The sequence below is a fragment of the Globicephala melas genome, chromosome 4 (assembly GCF_963455315.2).
Source record: "Globicephala melas chromosome 4, mGloMel1.2, whole genome shotgun sequence".
NCBI classification, from domain to species: Eukaryota; Metazoa; Chordata; class Mammalia; order Artiodactyla; family Delphinidae; genus Globicephala; species Globicephala melas.
The window spans coordinates 80597580-80619199 of NC_083317.1; the positions used below are offsets into that span (position 1 = coordinate 80597580).

The 21620-nt window shown below is 37.9% G+C and overlaps 1 protein-coding gene across 4 annotated transcripts; it reads left to right on the forward strand.

Moving 5' to 3' along the window:
• Window positions 1–56: 56 nt before the first annotated feature.
• TBCCD1 (TBCC domain containing 1) lies at window positions 57–21414 on the forward strand. 4 transcript variants are annotated; one of them, XM_030861268.3, is made up of 8 exons: window positions 57–148; window positions 2940–3033; window positions 7219–7374; window positions 10329–10695; window positions 12490–12676; window positions 12811–13308; window positions 17823–17973; window positions 20581–21414. In XM_030861268.3, exons 1-7 carry the CDS (start codon window positions 120–122, stop codon window positions 17950–17952), a joined length of 1461 nt encoding a protein of 486 aa, XP_030717128.1. In that variant the 5' UTR covers window positions 57–119; the 3' UTR covers window positions 17953–17973; window positions 20581–21414. The 4 variants fall into 4 exon arrangements, with proteins under 4 accessions (XP_030717128.1, XP_030717099.1, XP_030717109.1 ...); XM_030861239.3 differs by having other exon boundaries at window positions 72–148; window positions 2655–3033; XM_030861249.3 differs by lacking the exon at window positions 57–148 and adding an exon at window positions 164–944 and having other exon boundaries at window positions 2655–3033.
• The last annotated feature ends 206 nt before the right edge of the window (window positions 21415–21620 follow it).

Genomic DNA, 21620 nt, shown 5'->3' on the forward strand with positions numbered 1-21620 from the left:
GGGCCGCTCTAGCAACGTTTTCGTCCAGCTCTCGGTGGTGCGAGGCCTCGCGCTTGCGCAGTGGGTGGGCGGCGGGCTCTGGCCGGTCTGGCGGGCGAGGCGCGGCTGCGCGCTGGGAGATGCGGCCAGTTGGCCCCTACCTTCGCAGGTAACCGCGCGCGGGCCGGTGCCAGGGAAGGAGGGAGGAACCCATCACGCCTCGGGCTCGGGCTGGGGAGGCCGCCTTCGCGCTCGCCAGGTCTTGGGTCCTTTACGGACCCTGTCAGCTGGGGCTTCTCGGTTCCTGAAGTGAGATTGGGGCGCGCTCGGACGGCCCACTCAGAGCCGCATCCTGGACCGCGTCCTACCCCAGAGAGCGGACGAGGTGGCGGCGAAGCCTCGGTAGGACCGCCTTGGGCCTCACGCCGATCTCCCTGCTTGAATAAGCCGGATCCCAGCGCATCCCAGGGGAGCTCTTGAAGAGGGAAGGAGCCCCAGTTTATGTTTACGAATTTAGCCCTCTCTAGCCCTCTCTAGTTTCGTGGTTACAATAGAGGGTTCATCCCCAGGTTCTGGCTTTTGATTGCTAACTTCAGGGACAGGGGTCAGTACCTCACAGAGCAGCCTATTTTCATTTTGGAGCGGACTAAGATCTTCCTCACAGAACTTTCATCGTCTGGTGTTACTCAGAGGGACGTTAAGCCATTCCCAATTTGGAAGACAGCTGCCATCTACCCTCTCACACCCTTCTTTTGGGTTTATGCTTCCATGACCTTACACCTGGTCCTTAGGTGGCCTTCCATTTAAGGCCAGTCATTCTGGTCATTCTCTTCTGGATTCACTCCTATTTTCCAGAGTCTCCCAAAACTGGGTTCCTAAAATACATTTGTAAGTAACACGGTTCTCAAGTCAGACAGACTTGAATTCTAATCCAGGGCTCTGCCAACTCAAGTATGTGACTTTGGGTAAGTCCCTTAACTTTTCTAAGCCTCAGTTTTCTCATCTGAAAATGGGGATAATCATATGTATCTCCAGGTGGTTGTGCGGATGAAAGGTGAAGAACATGAAATACTTAGAATGCTACCTGGCACATAGTAAGCACTCAATTGATGTCAATTACTTTTTGAACAGAGAATTCCCAAAAGCACAATTTTCTTAAAGTCAAATGCAAAACATAATAATAGCAATAAAACATTTTGATATAATCAAATTGATGGAACAATTTGATATAATCATTTTGGAAAGCAATGGTAATATATGTCAGGAGCTTCAGAAATCTCAGTTACTTCATTTCACAAATGCACATCTGAAAATTTTCTCTGGGAATTAATCATAATGCAGAAAATATGCAGAAAGATGGTAATTATAGCATTATTTATAAAAGTGAAAACATTTAAACATTTTCTAGTGGAAAATTTTAACATACACAAAAGTAGAATAAGTAAGTGAACCCCCATGTATTCATCATCTAGCTTCAACAATGATAAATAGTTTGCCTATCTTGTTTTTGTGAAAAAGTTTAAACCTACGAAATGTCTGAAAATAGAACAGTTGAATAAACTGGGGTACATTTATTTAGAGTGCTATTAAGCTTTTAAAATAAGACAGAATTGTATTATAAAATAATACAGACTATATAGTATTATCACAACTATGACAATTCAAAAACTAATATCTAACTTGTGTAGAAAAAAAAACAAGGAAGTACAGTAAAATATTAACTAGTTTCCCTTTGGTGGTGGGACTGTGGATGATTTCCTCCCCTTCTATTTTTAGATATTTAACAAATATTTCCTAAAAATCATGTATTGTTGTTATAACAATGAACAAACAAAATCTAAAAATATTGCATCTGAACTAAGGACAGTAGAATATGCCAGAGCAGGTTCACTGTTATAGAGACTAAAGATGCTTTGACTTTCCTTGATCTATTTTTGCAGCCTACGTTTACCTGAGCATTCTTTTTCTTTTTTTTCTTTTTTTTTTTGCGGTACGCGGGCCTCTCACTGTTGTGGCCTCTCCCGTTGCGGAGCACAGGCTCCGGACGCGCAGGCTCAGCGGCCATGGCTCACGGACCCAGCCGCTCCGCGGCATGTGGGATCTTCCCGGACCGGGGCACGGACCCGTGTCCCCTGCATTGGCAGGCGGACTCTCAACCACTGCGCCACCAGGGAAGCCCTACCTGAGCATTTTTGTCTGCCACCCTGTGCTAGTGCTTCATATTGAGTTCATATGGTCAGCTAACACGTCCAGATCTTTAATCAGGCATCCTCTATGTGTAAGTGATTGGACTTTGAAATTTTATTCCCCTTATTTTGACTAGTGTTTCCCCTCAGGATAGAGCAAGATTTCTGGTGATAGGATGGCTCTTTCCCATTTCTTCTTTTCTTCGTCCTGAGCAGGCATCTATCTCATACCTCATGCATTTACACACTTCCTTGAACAACCACTTTGAACAACTCAAGTGAGATAGTTTTATTACAATATTTTTCTTGCTCAAATAGATTATAATGAGATCTGACCAAAAATCTATTCTGCTTTTGTTTGATGAACTAGATCCACTTTTTAAATTGACATAGTACATTTAAAAACAGTTAAGGGAGGGGTCACCTTACAAGAAACTGTGTAAATGCGTTTTATTTCAAATTAGCTTGTGAAGAAACTTTGTTTCCTAGGTATGCAAAGAAGCCTTTTCACACAGATGTCCTTAGAGATAATATGGATGAGTCCGGAGTTCTCCTCTGGGTGAAAGCAGAACCCTTTATAGTGGGCGCCTTGCAGGTCCCCCCTCCATCCAAGTTCAGTCTTCACTATCTCAGGAAGATATCCACCTATGTGCGAACCCGGGCCACAGAGGGAGGTTACCCACGCCTGTACTGGTCTACATGGAGGCACATTGCATGTGGAAAGCTGCAGTTGGCTAAGGATCTGGCCTGGCTTTACTTTGAAATATTTGATAGTCTTGCAGTGAAGACACCGAAGGAGCGCCTGGAATGGTCTGAGATTCTGTCCAACTGCATGTCTGAGGATGAAGTCGAAAAGCAAAGAAATCAGGTATGGATTTATGTGTACATGTATGTGTGTTTAATTACTTTGGGAAATAAACTATTTAAAATTTTTGTACTAGCTGTACAGTGTGCAGTTTAAGGTTTTAATGACCATGTGATGCCAAAGCACCATTTAAGTTTTAGCAGTTCCAGTTTGACAATACTTAGTGAGTTAGTCCTTACTTAGCAATCCTTATTCACTTATTTTTAAAGCAGTAATGTTATAGAAACCCTGTAATTGGAAGAGAGAAATATTTTCATTGACATTAAAACTACTGAGATACATGAGTGCTTATGAACTGCTGACATGTTACGGTCCGAGCACCTGACTCTTTTTAAGTGAGCGTCTGCTATATGCTGAGATTCAAAGATGATTAGAACAGCAGCTCTGGCCTCATGGAGCTCATAGACTAGTAGGTGAAGCTGGTGTGTAAAAAAGTGCTATTTAATAGACATTTCTCCAAAGGAGACATACAGATGGCTAACAGGCACATGAAAAGATGCTCAACATCACTAATTATTAGAGAAGTGCAAATCAAAACCACAGTGAATTCTACTCAGTACTCTGTAATGACCTATATGGGAAAAGAATCTAAAAAAGAGTGGGTAAATGTATATGTATAACTGATTCACTCTGTTGTACAGCAGAAACTAACACAACAGTGTAAATCAACTATGCTCCAATAAAAAAGAAACCCACATTGAGGTATTACCTCACACTGTTCAGAATGGCTATCATCAAAAAGTCTACAAATAATAAATGCTGGAGAGGGTGTAGAGAAGAGGTTACCCTCCTACACTGCTGGTGGGAATGTAAATTGGTGCAGCCACTATGGAAAAAAGTATGGAGGTTCCTTAAAAAACTAAAAGTAAAGCTACCATATGATCCTGCAATCCTACTCCTGGGCATATATCCAAAGAAAATTCTAATTTGAAAAGATGCATGCACCCCAATGTTCACAGCAGCATGTTTACAATAACCAAGGCATGGAAGCAACCTGAGTGTCCATTAATAGATGAATGGATAAAGAAGATGTGATATATTTTGATATATATATATATATATATGTGTGTGTGTGTGTATATAATGGAATATTACTCAGCCATAAAAAAAGAATGAAATAATGCCATTTGCAGCAACACGGATGGACCTAGAGGTTATCATACTAAGTGAAGTAAGACAGAGAAAGACAAATATTATATGATATCACTTATATGTGGATCTAAAAAATAGTACAAGTGAACTTATTTACAAAACCGAAACAGACTCACAGACATAGAAAACAAACTTGTGGTTACCAAAGGGGAAGAGGGGGAGTGATAATTTAGGAGTATGGGGTTAACAGATGCAAACTACCATATATAAAATAGATAAGCAACAAGGATCTGCTGTATAGCACAGGGAACTATATTCAATATCTTGTAATACACTATAATGGAAAAGAATCAAAAAAAGAATATAAATATATAACATATATATATATGTATAACCAAATCACTTTGCTGTACACCTGAAGCTAACACAATATTGTAAATCAACTATACTTTAGTTTAAAAAGTGCTATTTAATAGTATGGAATGTGCAATAAAAGTATGCATAAAGTACAGAAATAGAATAGAGAAGACAATGATTAATTCTGGTGATGAGGAAAGACGTCACAGAGAAAGTATATTATTCAGGGTAGACTATTACAGTAACAGGTAATCCCAGCATTTTAGTGGCTTGGTGCAATAACAGTTTATTTCTTATTCATGTGGCAGTCCAATATAGGGCATCTGGTTGGATGAGTCTCTAGGCTGCTGTCATCTAAGCAGTGACTGAGGGATCTAGGCATCTTCTGTCTTTTGGAGCCACTATTATACTAGGTTAAAAACAAACAAAAATGAAATTTCAGTGGCTTACAGTAACTAAGGTTTATTTCTTGCTTATTTTACATTTAGGCTGCACCTTAGCTATGGCTCTTTTCCAGGCTGTGGCTCTATGTGTCTGCCCATTTGGAGACTCAGGCTGAAGAAACAGCTTCTATGTAGGTCATGTCTATTCTTGGGATAGAAGGGAAGAGCAACAGAGCAGGAGAAAAGTCTTGATGCCTCTTAAAACTTTTGCTCAGATGTGACATAAACTACAACTACTTTTGTTCCATTGGCCAAAAGCTTTGTCACATGTCCATGCCTAAAATTAATAAGATGGGAGGTAAACTACCTCACAGGAGGCACGGAAATCCCATGGCCATGGGAAGGGCCGTGTAAGCCTCTTGGAGGATGAGGAAGTGAACAATTGCAAATAAAATACAGTTTGCCACAGCCATTCCCACTAGGGCCTGAGTCCTTCACTTCCATTTCTTTGGGAAAGTTTTTGGGAGGCTTAAAAGCAGTATATGTAAACCCACCCACATTCCATTGACTAACCCAGTTATGCCATATGCAACTTCAAAGGAGGCTGGGAAATGCCATCTAATTGTGTGATCAGGAAGGAAAGGCATTTAGTTAGCATCTAGCCAGTCTCTACCACATGGTATAATATCTAAACAAGGGTTTGGAGATTGAAAAAAAAGTTTTGCAAGCAACCAGGAGGAGAAGGGCATTATAGTTTTCATTAATTAAACATTTATTGAGTGCCTACTATGTGCTAGGTACAGTAGTGGGTGCTGTGGATACAGATATGAATAAAACCTTCAAGAAGCTCCAATTTTTTTGAGTGCTTACTATGTACTAGTTTCTATGCTAGTTACTAGGAATATAAAAATGAAAAAGAGAAAGATCTTATAGTCTCATGGAGAGGCAGGTATATGAAGGAATAATGATAATATAACAAATAATTGTTAAATGGAAGTGTGTATAAAATCAGGGAATTACGTTGAGTGAAAAAAGTCAATCCCAAGAGGTGACATACTATATGATTCCATTTATGTAACATTCTTGAAATGACAAAAGTATGGAGATAGAGAACAGGTAAGTGGTTAGGGGCTAAAGAAGGGGTGAGGTAGGGTGGGAAGTGGAGCCACTAGTATAATAGTGGCTTCAAAAGACAGAAAATGCCTAGATCCCTGAGTCATTGCTTAGATGACAGCAGCCTAGAGACTCATCCAACCAGATGCCCTGTGTTGGATTGCCACGTGAATAAAAGGCTATACATAAAAGGGCAACATGAAGGAACCTTGCGTGGATGGAAGTGTTCTGTACCCTGACTGCATCCGTGTCAATACCCTGGCTGTGCTGTTGTATGATAGTTTTGCAAGATGGGAAACTGGATAAAAAGTACATGGGATCTCTCTGTTCTTGCAGCTGCATGTGAAACTGCAGTTACCTCAAAAAGTTTAATTAAGCAAGTAAAATTTTTAAAAATATATAGATTCATGAGGTTCCACATTGACAGCTGATTGAATTGGTAGGTTTAGGTGATCCTGAGAATCATATTTTTAAGTTCTCTAGGCATACTGATTTTTAGCCATGTTGGGAATCAGGTGAATATAGCTGTAGACCCAGATGTATTACTTCACTTTTTTGCCTCTCTTGTATGTGTATGGGAATGGGTATATGAGGATAATCATGAGCTTCAAATCCTGAGCTTCAAACCACACCCTTCTTCAAATAAGAAATGACGTAACATCTGTCAGACCAGCAGTATTTTTTTTTTAAGTCAAACACCCTTTTTAAGAATTTGATGAGAACCTGAGGCCTACTCCCCACAAAATGCATATACACCAAAAAATTGCGTACAGTTTCAGGTGTTGCACTGATATCCTGAACTTTCTTGATAAGTCTGTGATCAGGTTAAACTAACCTCTGTGTCTTGATTAAATTTCCTTCTTCCTTTCTTTCATCTATTTGTTTATTCAGATTACTAAGGTTTTTTTTAATTGTAATTGTAAACTTCTGAAATAATATACTTTTAAAAAGTATGTACTTCATCCTTTCCACTTCATCAGTTTTGGGAGAGAATGACTATGGCCATAGATGCTACATAGCTTTCTGAGAAAGTAAGTGACTCCAGTTTAATTAGTTTTAGAAACTCCTATATCTGGGTATCAGAGACATACATATCCAATGCTAGCAATGTTTCCACATTTGTCTTCTTAGGATCAGCACACTGTTGTGAATTTCTTTTACTATATCTACTTAGTTACTATATCTAATAGTGGTTGATGTTGTTTTAAGACATATGTTCATCATTTATTTTCTTCTTGGACAGCTTTCAGTGGACACCCTACAGTTTCTGCTCTTCTTATATATACAACAGTTAAACAAGGTCTCCCTGAGGACATCTTTGATTGGAGAAGAGTGGCCTAGTCCCAGACACAGATCTCAGTCTCCTGACCTGACTGAAAAATCCAGTTGTCATAATAAGGTACTGTTTAAATTATGATCTCTTTCTCTGAAAGGGAAAATTTGTGAGGGAGACAGTTTGCCTTCATTAAAAATTACTTTGAATTGCTTATATAAGCCAGAGATTTGTTGGCTTGATTTGTTTTGTTTTGTTTTTTCTTTCTTTTCCTAATTATAAAACGAAATCAATATGTGCAATCTTAATCAAGATAGAGAAGTGATTTCAGTTCCTGCAACGACACAAAAATCACTTAGATAAATTTTCAGGCAAATCGTTCACTCTACTCTTACTAGCATTCCCATTTTTGCAAATGTTAATGAATTTGATTTCGCATGATTGTAGGCAACTCAGTTAACTTCTCTAGCTTGGCTTCTTTTCTCTAAATGGAGATGATAATGCCTATTTCTGAATGGCTGTGAGAATTCAGGAATACATAGCATGAGACTTGTTGCATCGTAAGCACCAGTATATGGTGACTTTAGTTTGTGCTATAGCGTGATCTCTCCCAGCAACTGATTGGACCAGGGATGGACACTTGACTAGAATAACCCATTCCTAGGTATGTATTTGAATTTGGTCTGATTTGAAATGATGATCTGGCCCAATCAGTACCCCAGGAATGAAGAAATTACCCAGTTGGTGATAGGTATTTGCTGGTAGCTCATGTGGCATTGGGACCAGAATAGCTACCACATCCGTGAGTGACCTGGAGTTATGAGGGATTAGCAACTCTGAGATAAAGAAGAGAATGGAACAGACATGCAGAGAGACCTGAGAGAGAACCAGGTTCAAGATGGCTTTCCAGTTCCAGTTCTGATGAGGTTTCCCTGTACTTCAGTTTGGGAGATGATTGTATGTCCCTACAGTAGAATCTCCCTTCACTTGAATTATCTTGTATTCCCCATTTCAGTGAAAGTTACCACCAGCCACCCTTGCTTTCTCTATTACCACCCATACCTAGTTAGTTGTCAGGTCTTACTGATTCTGCATTCAAAATAACTCTTTAAAATTTTGTCCTTTTTTTGGGAATTCCCTGGCAGTCCAGTGGTTAGAACTCGGTGCTCTCACTGCCGGGGGCCTGGGTTTGATCCCTGGTCAGGGAACTAAGATCCTGCAAGCCTCGAGGTGCAGCCAAAATAAAATTTATCCTTTTTCTTCCTCTGTATAGGCCCTAATGTCATTTTTTTTTTGCTTTGATTTCTATAATTAGATCCTACCTGGTCACCCTGCTTTCAATCTATAGCCCACCTACTACACTGGACTTTGTAAAATACAGATCCTTTGTATCCATCTCCTGTCAGAACTCCATCAGTGAATTCTCATTGTCATTGTTGTTTTCATCTTGTACTGTTTGGAGCCTTCTTAGGCCTACTTACCGTGGGGGAGGGAGATGCAGCAAGAGGGAGGAAGAGCAGGTGAGGCTGTGGACAGCTCTGCTTTGAAATGTTCTTTGGCGTCCAAATGAGAGTTTATTAAAAAGAAAAATGGTATAGCTATTTACAAAATAGTTTATGTCTCTGGCACACAAAATAAAGTCCAGATATCTTAGTATTTCATACAGAGCCTTTTGTGACTGGTCCCTGCCTACCATTTTACCTTTACCTGCCACTTCCCAGCATGCTCCCTACACCCCACCCAGAACTTCCGTTTCTCTGAACACAGCAGGTGATTTTACTCCTATGGGCCTTTGGTTGCTGTTCCCTAGGCCTAGAATGCTTTTTTCCCTGCTCTGTTTGCACAACTACCAGCGTCAATCAAGAATCTATTCAAACAGCGCTCCACTAAGAGTTGTTTTCCCCAAATGAAGTTCTTTGTTCTTCTCATGCTCATAGAACATCTTACAGATCTCTGCTATAGGTCTCATCCCACTGTGTTATAGTTATTTGTTTATATTGTCATTTCACTACATAGTTGCTGAATTCCTTGAGGACAGGAACTATGTCTTATTTAGTTTGCATAATTCATCACTTAACACTGCTCATATCACATATCTGTCAAATGAATAAGCCAAGTTATTGGTACGTCTGCCAACTCAAAGCTTATTCCCAAGGTTATAACTTCTCTTTTCTTTTTTTAATTTATTTATTTTATTTATATTTATTTTTGGCTGCGTTGGGTCTCGTTGCTGCACGTGGGCTTTCTCTAGTTGCAGCGAGCGGGGCTACTTTTCACTGCTGTGCGCAGGCTTCTCATTGTGGTGGCTTCTCTTGTTGCAGAGCACAGGCTCTAGGCACACAGGCTTCAGTAGTTGCAGCACGCAGGCTCAGTAATTGTGGCTCACGGGCTCTAGAGTGCAGGCTCAGTAGTTGCTCTGCGGCATGTGGGATCTTCCCGGACCAGGGCTCGAACCCGTGTCCCCTGCATTGGCAGGCGGATTCTTAACCACTGCGCCACCAGGGAAGCCCCCAAGGTTATAACTTCTCTTAAATCTGGTTACTGTAAGATCAGTTGCCTTGTTTCATTAGATTTTGAAATTCCTTCTGTAATTTGAGAAGGTAAATTTTAAAAAAAACCTAGTGCTTCATGAAATGAATGTCTGAGGCGGTTATTTTTATGTTTGATCTGAAACTTTTAGAATAGTTAATACTAGCTGTGTGACCTTGGGCAAGTTTCTGAACCTTTTTGTATCTCCATTTCTTCATCTGTAGAATGGGCACGGTAATAGCATCTATCCTAAGACTGTTGCTAGTTATAAATATGTTAGTTTGTGTAACAGTGCTTGGCACACACTGAGGGTTAGCTACTAGTATTACTTTTGAATTATCTAAGGTAGAGAGAGAATCTGTTTCTACCTATTACGTGCACAGAAAATCTTTATAAGATTTATATAGCCACTTCAAATGCTTTTGGGAGGATGAGGCAAAGTATAAATACAAAATGATTAAAATACAAGTCTCAGGTCTTACTGTTCTGTTGAAACAATGAGTTTCAATCTCATTGATCTGTTAAAAGTGCTTTCTTTTGATATTTTTTAGAACTGGAATGATTACAGTCACCAAGCTTTTGTCTGTGATCATCTGTCAGATCTCCTTGAACTGCTTGTAGATCCAGAACAACTCACTGCATCATTTCATTCAACCCATAGTAGTCTAGTCTCTCGAGAAGCTGTTGTAGCACTCAGCTTTCTTATTGAAGGTACAGTGAGTGGAGCCAGGAAGATATATCCACTTTATGAACTTGCACTGTGGCAACCACTACATGCAGAAAGTGGCTTCTCAAAGACCTCTAAGGCCTTTTCTTTCTACAAGCTGGAAGCCTGGTTGAGAGCCTCTTTAACTGGGAATCCATTTGGTGTATCTGCTTGCCTCAAGTCTGGGAAGAAATTGGCTTGGGCTCACCAAGGTATTTATTAATATTTTAATCTATATTAAATTGAATGACAGGTTAAGGAACCTAGTGTTTTCTGGTGTATTAATGATCACATGTCTTTTGTGGAAGACCTAAAAAATATTGCTACTATAAAACAAAAAAAGGGAACGTCTCTTTTGTATATGACTTTTTCTCAAGGCTGCAACAGTTTGAGAGAGTTGATTCATTAGGCCAGGTTGTTTTGGTTGCAGTTAGTAGAAACTCCAGCTTCGGTTGGTCCTTTTCTTTGCTCTGCTCTTCTCTTTTCGGACTCTTTTCCTCCTGTCACTCTCATATGCTCATTTACTTGAAGCTTTCCTATTTTCTAGGCACCCTACCAGAAATTGGCCATTCCATAGTTACAACCTCATAGAATTGGTGTAAAGATGAGATTCTTTTTTAGCTACACAGACACAAGCAGACTAGCTATTTCTAAATTGGAAATTTAAATTCATAGTAGAGAGAATTACGCTTTGGTTGCAAATGTATCTATTCCTGATAGTCCAGGGATGGCTAGAGGGATAGGTTCAGGTACCGTATGACTTCTTCAGGCCCAGATATAAGTTTTAAGAGAAGAGGGGCCCAGATAGAAGTTTAAAGAGAAGTAGGTATCTGTACTAAGGCCAAGCAAAATTAATGGGAAAAAACTAGAATATACTTCCACAATCTCTGAGTTTCAAAGGTAAAGAAAAAATAGTTTCTGTGCAAATGTAAAAAAAAAAATCAGTTTCATATCAAATGTTTATAATTCTGAAAACCAGAAAATGGTTGAGCAACATCTACAGTGACCCAAGTATTATACATGCAACCAAGCTATTGCTCTAGCGTGAGCTCCGATTCTCAGATATGTAAGGCTCCTACAAATATACAGGAGATACTACATAATTCTTAATGTTGGTAAAAGAATATAAGTAAGTTTTTAAACGTTGTTAAGGTAGGCACTGGAGGAAAAAGGACATCTGACCTTTTAGGATTACACCAAAACATATTAGATAGTAGGATTACAAATAATTTTTATCTTGTTTTACTACTAGTATTTAAAATTTTTCTACAGTAGCCATATATTACTTTTCTAATAAAAGGAAACAATAAGAATTGTTTTAAAAGAAGAACAGCATACTATGTGACCTCTCCACATTTGGCCAATTTTCTTTACAAGGGTATCCTGATGGTTTTCTGGGAAGTACAGTCTGAGAAGGCAATGATGTAATGGTGGGACTGTGTTAGGAGGGCAGCCTGCACAGATTTCTTGAGGGGTGAGTTTATGTTTAAGGCACCACGTTCGAGAGGAAGATGTGCTCTCACTTAGTAATGATCCTAGGAGTAAAGACGTGAACCCAAATACAATTCATGGAATGATGTGGTGAGTAACTTAGAAGGGGTTCAGAATTAGTATTATGGCAATTTAAAGAGATTATTTAAGAGTTGGGATGATAAATTAAGGCTGGTTGGAGAAGATACTGTTTGAGTTGGGCCAGCTCTGCCACTTACTAGCCATATGGCCTTAGGCACATTACTTAAGTTAAAGGGTAGGCATGAAAAAATCTTAGATCTATAGGCCATGTTGAATGAATTATAGGTTTAACCTTTTTTTAAAAAACAAAAAAATTTGAAATATTGCAAATATACAGAAAAGCACAGAGAATAATATGGCATACCCAACACCCAAATTAACATTTTTTTAAACCTCACACGGGTCTAATTTGAGACATGTAGACATGTGTAACCTCGTATGGTTGATTGTTTTTCTTTGAAACAATCTCATTTATTTATATTTTTCTTAAATAGTTGAAGGGACGACCAAAAGAGCTAAGATTGCTTGTAATACTCATGTGGCCCCTAGGATGCACCGCCTGGTGGTGATGAGCCAGGTTTACAAGCAGACATTGGCCAAGAGCTCAGATACTCTGGTGGGGGCACATGTAAAGATTCATCGTTGCAACGAGACTTTTGTATATCTGCTGTCTCCCTTACGGTAAGCAAGGGTGTTTTGATGTTGTGACGTTTTCTTTGGATCAGGATTTGTCCTTTTATTTGCCATCAGAATAATATTGTAGTCAGATATTTTTCATCGTATTCTTATTCAGAGAAATTTACCTCATTTTTCAGATCTGTAACAATTGAGAAGTGCAGGAATAGCACCTTCATCCTGGGCCCTGTACAGACTGCTCTTCATCTCCACAGCTGTGACAATGTTAAAGTCATTGCTGTTTGCCATCGTCTGTCCATCTCTTCTACAACAGGTTGCATCTTTCACATTCTGACGCCTACACGCCCACTTATTCTCTCTGGGAACCAGAGAGTAACTTTTGCCCCCTTTCATACCCATTACCCAATGCTGGAGGACCACATGGCCAGGACTGGCCTTGCTACAGTGCCTAACTATTGGGATAATCCCATGATTGTGTGCAGAGAGAACAGCAGCACAAATGTCTTCCGTCTCTTAGCACCATGTGAATTCTATGTGTTTATTATTCCCTTTGAAATGGAAGGGGACACAACAGAGATACCTGGGGGTCTTCCATCTGCATATCAGAAAGCACTGGGCCAAAGAGAAAAAAAGATACAGACCTGGCAGAAAACTGTGAAGGAGGCTCGTTTGACAAAGTGAGTATTTTCTAAAAGTAGTAATTAGTCTTATGTAAAACTCCATGGGAAAGCAAATGAACCTGCACATGTTTATAACTGTGCTAAAGAAATCAAAAAGACATAGTGTGTCTTTCACTAAGGTCAGTATCCCAGGCACAGTTTGGTTGGGGGATGGGAGCAAGTGGATACTCAAGTATTAGATTCCTTTCTTTTAAGTAGCTTAAGTTTAACTGGCAGATATAAGACTTAAATGAATGAAAGATCATATATAAGGTCAATCATAAATGGATTGGTTTTAGTTTTTAATGTACTTCTCTGCACTACACTAGTGGTTCTCAAACTGCATTGTGCGTCAGGATCATCCAAAGAGCTCGTTGAAAATACAGGTTTCCTGGCTCCACCACTCCACAGGCAGACGTGCAAGGGTGGACTCCTAATGCCGGTCCATGGACTAATGCCAGTTTTTGTCAGAATTTTCCTAATCCACGGTAAAATGTGAAAAATAAGTACAGTGTTTTAAAATAATGCTAAATTTAGTCAATTTAGAATACTGTCTTTTATTCTGAAATTACTTTTTACTTTGGGGGTACTAAAATATTTTATTTTTAATAACATGCTTGTGATAGTAGATGGTTATAGTTTATTATGTCCACCACAAAATTTTATTTCAAGCGTTTTGATCTTTGAACTCTAGAAGCCAGGGAGACGCTATATATAAACCATATATAAAGGTTCAGAAAACATCAGTGTGGGTGGTCAGAGATTTATGGAGAAAATAGAATTTGTGTTGGACCTTGAAAAATGAGCAGAGTTTGGAGAAGAAGTGAGGGTTGGGCAGCATACTTTTAACAGCACTAGAGTAGCAGATGTGGAAGCAGAAGCAGACTTCAGGTATCCTGGAAATCAGTTGCTGAAACAAGATTCTGATTATGGATAATGATATTTAAACTTGGATGGGTAGATTGAGCTAGATTATATAGAATCTTGAATATCAGGCAATAAAGGTTAGATTTAAGTGGAGTTAAGTAATAGGAGCCATAAAAGGGTTTTGAACAATGGAGTGAAAGCCATTTCATTTATTCAGGAACATTTATAGAATGCCTACAATATGCAAACCACTTTATTAGATGCTATGGCAGATTAAAAAATGTGATTGGCACATATGGAAATCCTCTACTTAGATCTGAAAGAGGGAAGTCAGGGTGATATTACAATATTCTAGACTAAGAAACTGGACTAGAGTGGAGATGAAGGGGGTGGAGACCAGAAATACTTTGACAGGAGGCTGGACTTGGTGCAAGATTTTGTTAAAAAGACAAGAAAATTAACGATGACTCCAAAAATTGGAGCCCAGTTTAGAAACATTTGATCAGTTTTCTTCTGGACAGAATAGCATGTACAACTTAAAAGTAGTGGATGTTCAGAATAAGTAATTATTGTCTATACAAGTATTTTGGTATTTAATTACATTTTATTTGTTAGAGATATTAGGAGAGGAAACATAGTACTGAAAGATGGAGGGGTGCTTCTTCTACAGCATTGTCCATTTGGGAGCTGGAGCCAGTTTGAGAAAAGGGTATCAAGTTCTTTTGGGGGATGTTTACATGAAATGTCCTCTGTTCTGATAATGTCTTGGTCCTTGAGACTTAGAAAAACTATTACTTTAATAATTGGATTCCATTTGCTTGGTATCAGTCTTTTTGTTTGTTGTTGTTTCTTCTGGTTGTCATTATCTTGGAAAATTAGCCATTCTAAAAATGTTTCTATTTCTGATGATCCAGAACGTGATTTGATGTGTAAGTAAAAATGCCTATTTTAATTAGATCTCTTGGTTTTATTAGATGTTAAAATTAGTATTGTTCTTTGGATAGCTGTGTCTATATTGTAGTGGAAAGTACTCTGACTCAGGAATTAGTACAGATCATGCCACTTATTGTGTGACATTGAATGTGTCATCTGACCTGTCTAGCTCTTAGCTATATCATATATAAAGTATATTTTCTACCTGATGAAATTGATATAAAAGTTTAATAAGATAACTTATAGTAACGATGTGTGTGTAAGACACTGTAGTGGTGTGTGCTGTACTGTGTGTAGTAATGTGAGTGTAAGGCACCCTGCTTAGTGATGAGTTTGTGAGACACATCTTCTGGGTGAGATTGTTTACCCACAATATCTGAGACCTGCCCTGTTAGAATTAGCTTCATTCTAAGAGAAATTGTTGAAGAAGGCTTGATCCAGCCATGGTATTTTCTGGATGCATTCTTGTGGCATATGGATTAAGGAAGGAAGTATATAATATATAATTACATAGTTGCATTTAGATTCTTTAAAACAGTTGCTACCTGCCAAAAATACAAACATCAATAACAGTCACAACTCATGCTTTACCTGGGAATCCACTGTAGTAATACTGCTGTTATCTGTTACAAACATTCCACCTGGTTTGTATCTCATGGATTGAGCCACCAGGATACTAATACTACAGATCAGTCATTCTCAATTTAGCAGAATAGTGCTGATGACCATAATAATAGGTAATATGTATTGAGCACTTACTATGTGCCAAGTACTGTTCTAAGCACCTTCTATGTATTAATTCATTTATTCTTCCTAATAGTTCCCTATCACAGATGAGGAAACTGAGGAACCGAGAGATTTAAGTAATTTATCCAAAGTCACACAGGAGCCAGGATTCACACCTAGTCAGCCTGGTTCCAGAACCTGGGTTCTTAGTGTCTTTACTGTTTTCTGTGAACTGTTGTATATAATATAATCATTATACCGATGTGATACAAAAATGGATCATTGGAAGAACGTTCTTTTAAAGCAATTCTGTTGTTTGGATGCTGCTAGTATTTAGATGGCTAGATTTTCTTACACATATGAAAAGCTTATACACATGTGTGGAATCTGGAATGTGGTAAGCATTTAATAAATATTGACTCTGAATCATAGCATGTTGAAGTCATGAGATCCATGATAACACTAGAAACCAGCAGGAGCATGCAATTTAACTTTGGGAACATGGGAAGACAGAAGAATTATTGAATAATTTGAAAAGAAACTGCCAACACGATCCTTTTAAAGTGATAAGATGATGTCATTTCCCTGCTCTGTCCCTTCTAATGGGTCCCCATCATACTTGGAATAAAATATAAAACCTTCACAGTACCTACCAGGCCCTCTCTGCCTCATTTTCTGTCATTCTTTTCCTCATTCACTTCCCTCCCACCATACTATAGTGTTACTTAGTCATTGCTGTCCAGCCAAACACCACCAGGAACGTATCTGTAGAATAAAGTTGGATTTTGTTACTCATTACAAGGAGGGAGAGAACTAGTGTCATCTCTATAAAAGCGTGTTTAAAAGAACTGATAATTGGATTTTGGCTGTTAGGTGATTTGGGGGAGGGGTGTAGGAAGCAAAGTTTTGTTGTGGGTTGGATGCAATCTGGAAGTGAGGGTAATTCTATGATTTGGTATTGTAATAATTTTTATATTAAAGAGGAGGGAATAGAGGGGCTAAAACTATAATTGTAAAGAAACAGCAGTCACTCATTAGCCAGGAAAGGGTGATGCTCGGTCATTTTTGTGGTTTGGACCACAAAATGGTTTTGTTTTTTGTCTGGACCTGAGATATGATTATGGAATGAGGTTTTTTTTTTTGCCTTGATCTAGCATTGTCCCATAGTGGCCTTCCCTGTTGGTGTGCTATGGGATTATTTATGTTCAACAGAAGAGCAGCAGGCCAGATCCCAGCTACACCTAGGCCTAGCTGATGGTGCTAAGCTAGCTCCTGGCTGTCAGGAGCTTCTCTTCTCTTGCTTATCCTGAACATGATAAATATTCTCTCACTTTAGAGCCTTTGCACTTTTTGTTTCCTCTGCCTGGAATGTTCTCCAGATATTTATTTTGCTTAATCCATCACTTCATTCAGATCTCTGCTTACGCGTCATCTTAGGCTTCTGTCCATCCTTTTTCTAAATTAGCATTCCAAATACTCTTGATTTCCCTACTCTGCTCTATTTTTCTCCAAGCCACTTACAACTACTTAAGTTCATATACATATTTATTTTATTTATTACCTATCTCTTCTACTAGAATATTCAGTCCACAAAGAGCACAGACTACATAGGTCACAATGTGAATGGCGCCCTCTAGAATCATGCAGTGCAAACCTGCCCGGACAGAGACCATTTCTCTTCTCTTTACACATTTATCCTCATCAGTCAGAACACTACCCAGCATCACTTGGTCCTCAGTAAATATCTGTTGAGTGAATAACCACAGTAGAACAAAATATATAATTACTGATAAGTTTTTACAAAGAGGGAATTGTATCTGACCAATCTTTTTTTTGGTGGTGGTGGTGGTGGTGATTCAGTGTATAGAACTGAACAGAGCAGTTATTCGGAGAGAACAAATGGATAAGTAGAAATAATTTAACATTTATCCCATTAAAGTATTTTATAATCACTTGGAGTAAAATTAATATGAATTAGTATTGCTACATTCTTTTTGCAATTTTAGGGATCAAAGGAAGCAGTTCCAGGTACTTGTGGAAAACAAATTTTATGAGTGGTTGATTAATACAGGACATCGTCAGCAGCTGGACAGTCTTGTGCCCCCTGCAGCAGGCTCCAAACAAGCAGCAGGATAAGACTTCCTCATCAAAACACTGGTAGGCATTTATAATGGAGAGCACTTAAAACAAGTTATTGGGGGAGATATTACAAGCATACCAAAATACCACACAGAATATTATGTCACCAACTATTGCTGATTTTTTCCACCGCTCCCCCCACCATATACAGATTTTTACATACCCATATATACTACATTTTATAGTGAGAAGGCCAAGCAAAATATTCAGGTGGAGCCTATAGAGTTACGGGCAAATATAATAGCCAAATTTGTCTTTTTTGTCTCTTGCCTGGCACGAGTTAGACCGTCCAAAGCTCTTCTGTACTTCCCCATATATGGTTTTAAGTCTTACCCTTTCTGACACATTTTTCCTCTTTCCCATAATCCCACACATAAATCAATTAATAAATTAGCTAATCTTTGTTAATTGTACATATGGGCATTAATAAATTACCAGAATTAGTCCAAATGAAGATTTGAATACTAAATTCTAGGAGACCTACAGATTCAGTAGAAGAGAACATGGATACAGGCAAATTTATTGGAAGTTATTTAATCCAAATACATAGTATTCTTTTTTTTAATAGAAATTAGCTTATTTTGCTATTTTAAAGTATCTTTAGAGACTAACAATAGAAAAACACAAAGGACATAAATAGGTAGTTCACAGAAAGATACTTACAAACACAAAGATGCTCACTTTCACTTAAAATTAAAGAAATGTAAGATACTATTTTTCATGTATCACATTGGCAAGGATCAAAAACATAGTACACAACACTGATAAGACATTTCAGTTACCTCTGGGGAAAGTGTAAATTTGTGCAACCTTTTTGGAGGATAGTTTGACAAAATCAGAATTAAAAATGCACACATTCTTTGACTTTGCAATTTCACTGCTTAGATTTATCTTACAGATACATTCATGTATGTAAAGATCTGTTTAAAAGAGATGTTCAGAAACTAACACAACATTGTAAAACAACTATACTCCAATAAAAAATAAGTACATACATACATACATATACAAGAGATGTTCATTGCAGCATTGTTTGAAATAGCTGTAGGCTGGAAACCAGCCAAATGCTCCCCATTAGAGGGCAGGTGCCTAATGAACTGATTCATCCATGCCACGGAATGCGTCTTTGAAAGGAATGAAGCACACCCGCATGTGCTGATCCTGAATGACCTCTAGGGGGTGATGGTGAAAGCTGGCAGGGGGCATAAAATGTTGCCTCGTGTGTTTGAAAAAAGGAAAGGGATAATCACATATTTTTATGCTAGTTATATGCCTTAAAAATTTCTGAAAGGATATAAAGAAATTGTTAGCAGTGTTTGTCTTTGAGGAATGAGACTGGGTGTCTAGGGTAGGAGAAAACTTACTCTTAATTTTTATTGAGATATTCACATACCATAAACTTCACTTTTTTTTTTTTTTTTTTTTTTCTTTTTTTTGTGGTACGCGGGCCTCTCACTGTTGTGGCCTCTCCCGTTGCGGAGCACAGGCTCCGGACACGCAGGCTTAGCGACCATGGCTCATGGAACCAGCCGCTCCGCGGCATGTGGGATCTTCCCGGACCGGGGCACGAACCCGTGTCCCCTGCATTGGCAGGCGGACTCTCAACCACTGCGCCACCAGGGAAGCCCAAAACTTCACTTTTTTAAAGTGAAGAATTCAGCAGCTTTGATTATATTCACAAGTTTGTACAATCATCACTATTTAACAAATCCAGAACATTTTCATCACCCTAAAAATAAAGCCCGTATACATTGACAGTCACTCCCAATTCCTCCAACTCCCCATATCTCCTCTGCCTCCTGGTCCCTGGCAACTTCTAACTTCTACTATTTGTTGCTTGAGTTGTCAGTTCTGGACATCGCATATAAATGGAATCATACGATATGTGGCCTTTGTGTCTGCCTTCTTTCACTTAGCATAATGTTTTCAAGGTTCATCTATGTTCTAGCATGTGTCAGTACATCATTCCTTTTTATGGTTGGATACTATTCCATTGTACGGATATACTGCACTTTATTTGTTCATCAGTTGATGGACATTTGAGTTGCTTCCACTTGTTAGCTATTGTGAATAATGCTGCTATATGTACTTTCGTGTACAAATTTTTGTGTAGAGATGTTTCTATTTCTCTTCAGTATACTATGCAGAGGAGTAGAATTGCAAGATAATATGTTTAACTTTTTGAGGAACCGCTGAACTGTTTTCCAAAGCTGCGTAAACTTATTCTTTATTTTTCATATATTGTTTACATTTTCAAAGTGTGTATTACTTTTTATAAAAAAATAATTTTACAATATTTAGTTAATAAATACTGAGATTAAGAATTGGAAATTTGATGAAGATTATACAAAGGAAATGGGAACTATAAGAGGATAAAATCTTACTTTAGACTAACCCCACAGCCTGCTACTTTATGTCTATGTATGAATTTCTTTTCTTCTATTATGAACTAATGTGACCCTCAGAGAAAAGGAATGTAATTAACTTTTAACTTCACATATTTTATCACTCTAAATCATCATCTGACCAATTTATGTGATTTTATGAAAAGGATTTTTTCCTATTTTTACACGAAGGTGATAGAAAGTTAGTTTTTTTGTTTTGTTTTGTTTTTTTCATATTCAGGGCCCTGGAAACAGGAGGATGAATGCAAGATGGTGCACGTGTTGAAACTAAACTGGAAAGGTGCTCTTGCTGCTTAAGAGACTTTGGGGATTTTTCTTCCTATTTAAGACCTTTCCTTAAGTTTCCTTCCAATGTCATTTGCTACTGTTTACATTGAATTTTAGATAAACTTCTATTATATAAACATATAGTTTATAGAACATCAGAAGGCTCATTTTGTGATGCTAAAATGAAAAAGTTGATGAAGGCATTGTATATATGTTAATATTAAAGTGATTGAGAATAGGTTTTATAGTTCTTTGTAACTATTTAAAAGGAAATTACTACTCCTTTTAGAAAAGAATTGGAATGAAGGTATGATTTTTGGAGTATAAATATAGCAGGAAAGATTTTATACAAAGATATTTTAGTCCTTAAAGTATGCAACAATGAAACTGTATAAAATCTTTATTTTTCATTTCACTTTCTGCTTCAAATTTTCAATAAACAAACTCTAAAAAGTAATCTTCTCCTTTCAGTAAAAAGATAAAGCTTTACTTTTAATTTTAGAAAAGATTTCCAATGTCATTCTGTGATGTTATATCAAAATAAAGTTTACATTTGATGGGAAAGCTATGTTCTTTAAGATAAAACAGTTACCAGTTTAATGAATCTGATTGCTGATAAACATTGTTTCATATGCTTTTTGGCCATTTAATTAGTAATTATATCTAAAAGCGCTTGATCTCTTATTTCTAAAATGAAGATTAACCCTCAGAATGTGTTTTAATTATAATTGGAGTTTTTATTTTAAACTTGCTTGATGAAATTCAAGCAAGGAGAGCATTACCAAATAAAGAAACACTGGAATAATAGAAGTGTCTTTTTGGAAACCGCTATTGTTTAATGAAATTAATGGTATTAATTAGATACTTTCTTTAAAGTTTATAAAGTTCAGAAAACTAAGCATATAACTTAATACTTTGTAACTCAACAGTCTTCACATCAAGGCACATTTGTCATTTTCTGGCTGACCAAAATATATTTTAGGGGCATCCCAT

Bases quoted from the DNA above. Each gene is read 5' to 3' on its own strand.
- TBCCD1 (XM_030861239.3), top strand. From the start codon at position 120: ATGCGGCCAGTTGGCCCCTACCTTCGCAG. The intron at 7,375-10,328 runs GTACTGTTTAAA...GATATTTTTTAG, and splicing joins AATCCAGTTGTCATAATAAG to AACTGGAATGATTACAGTCA. The intron at 12,677-12,810 runs GTAAGCAAGGGT...CTCATTTTTCAG, and splicing joins TATCTGCTGTCTCCCTTACG to ATCTGTAACAATTGAGAAGT.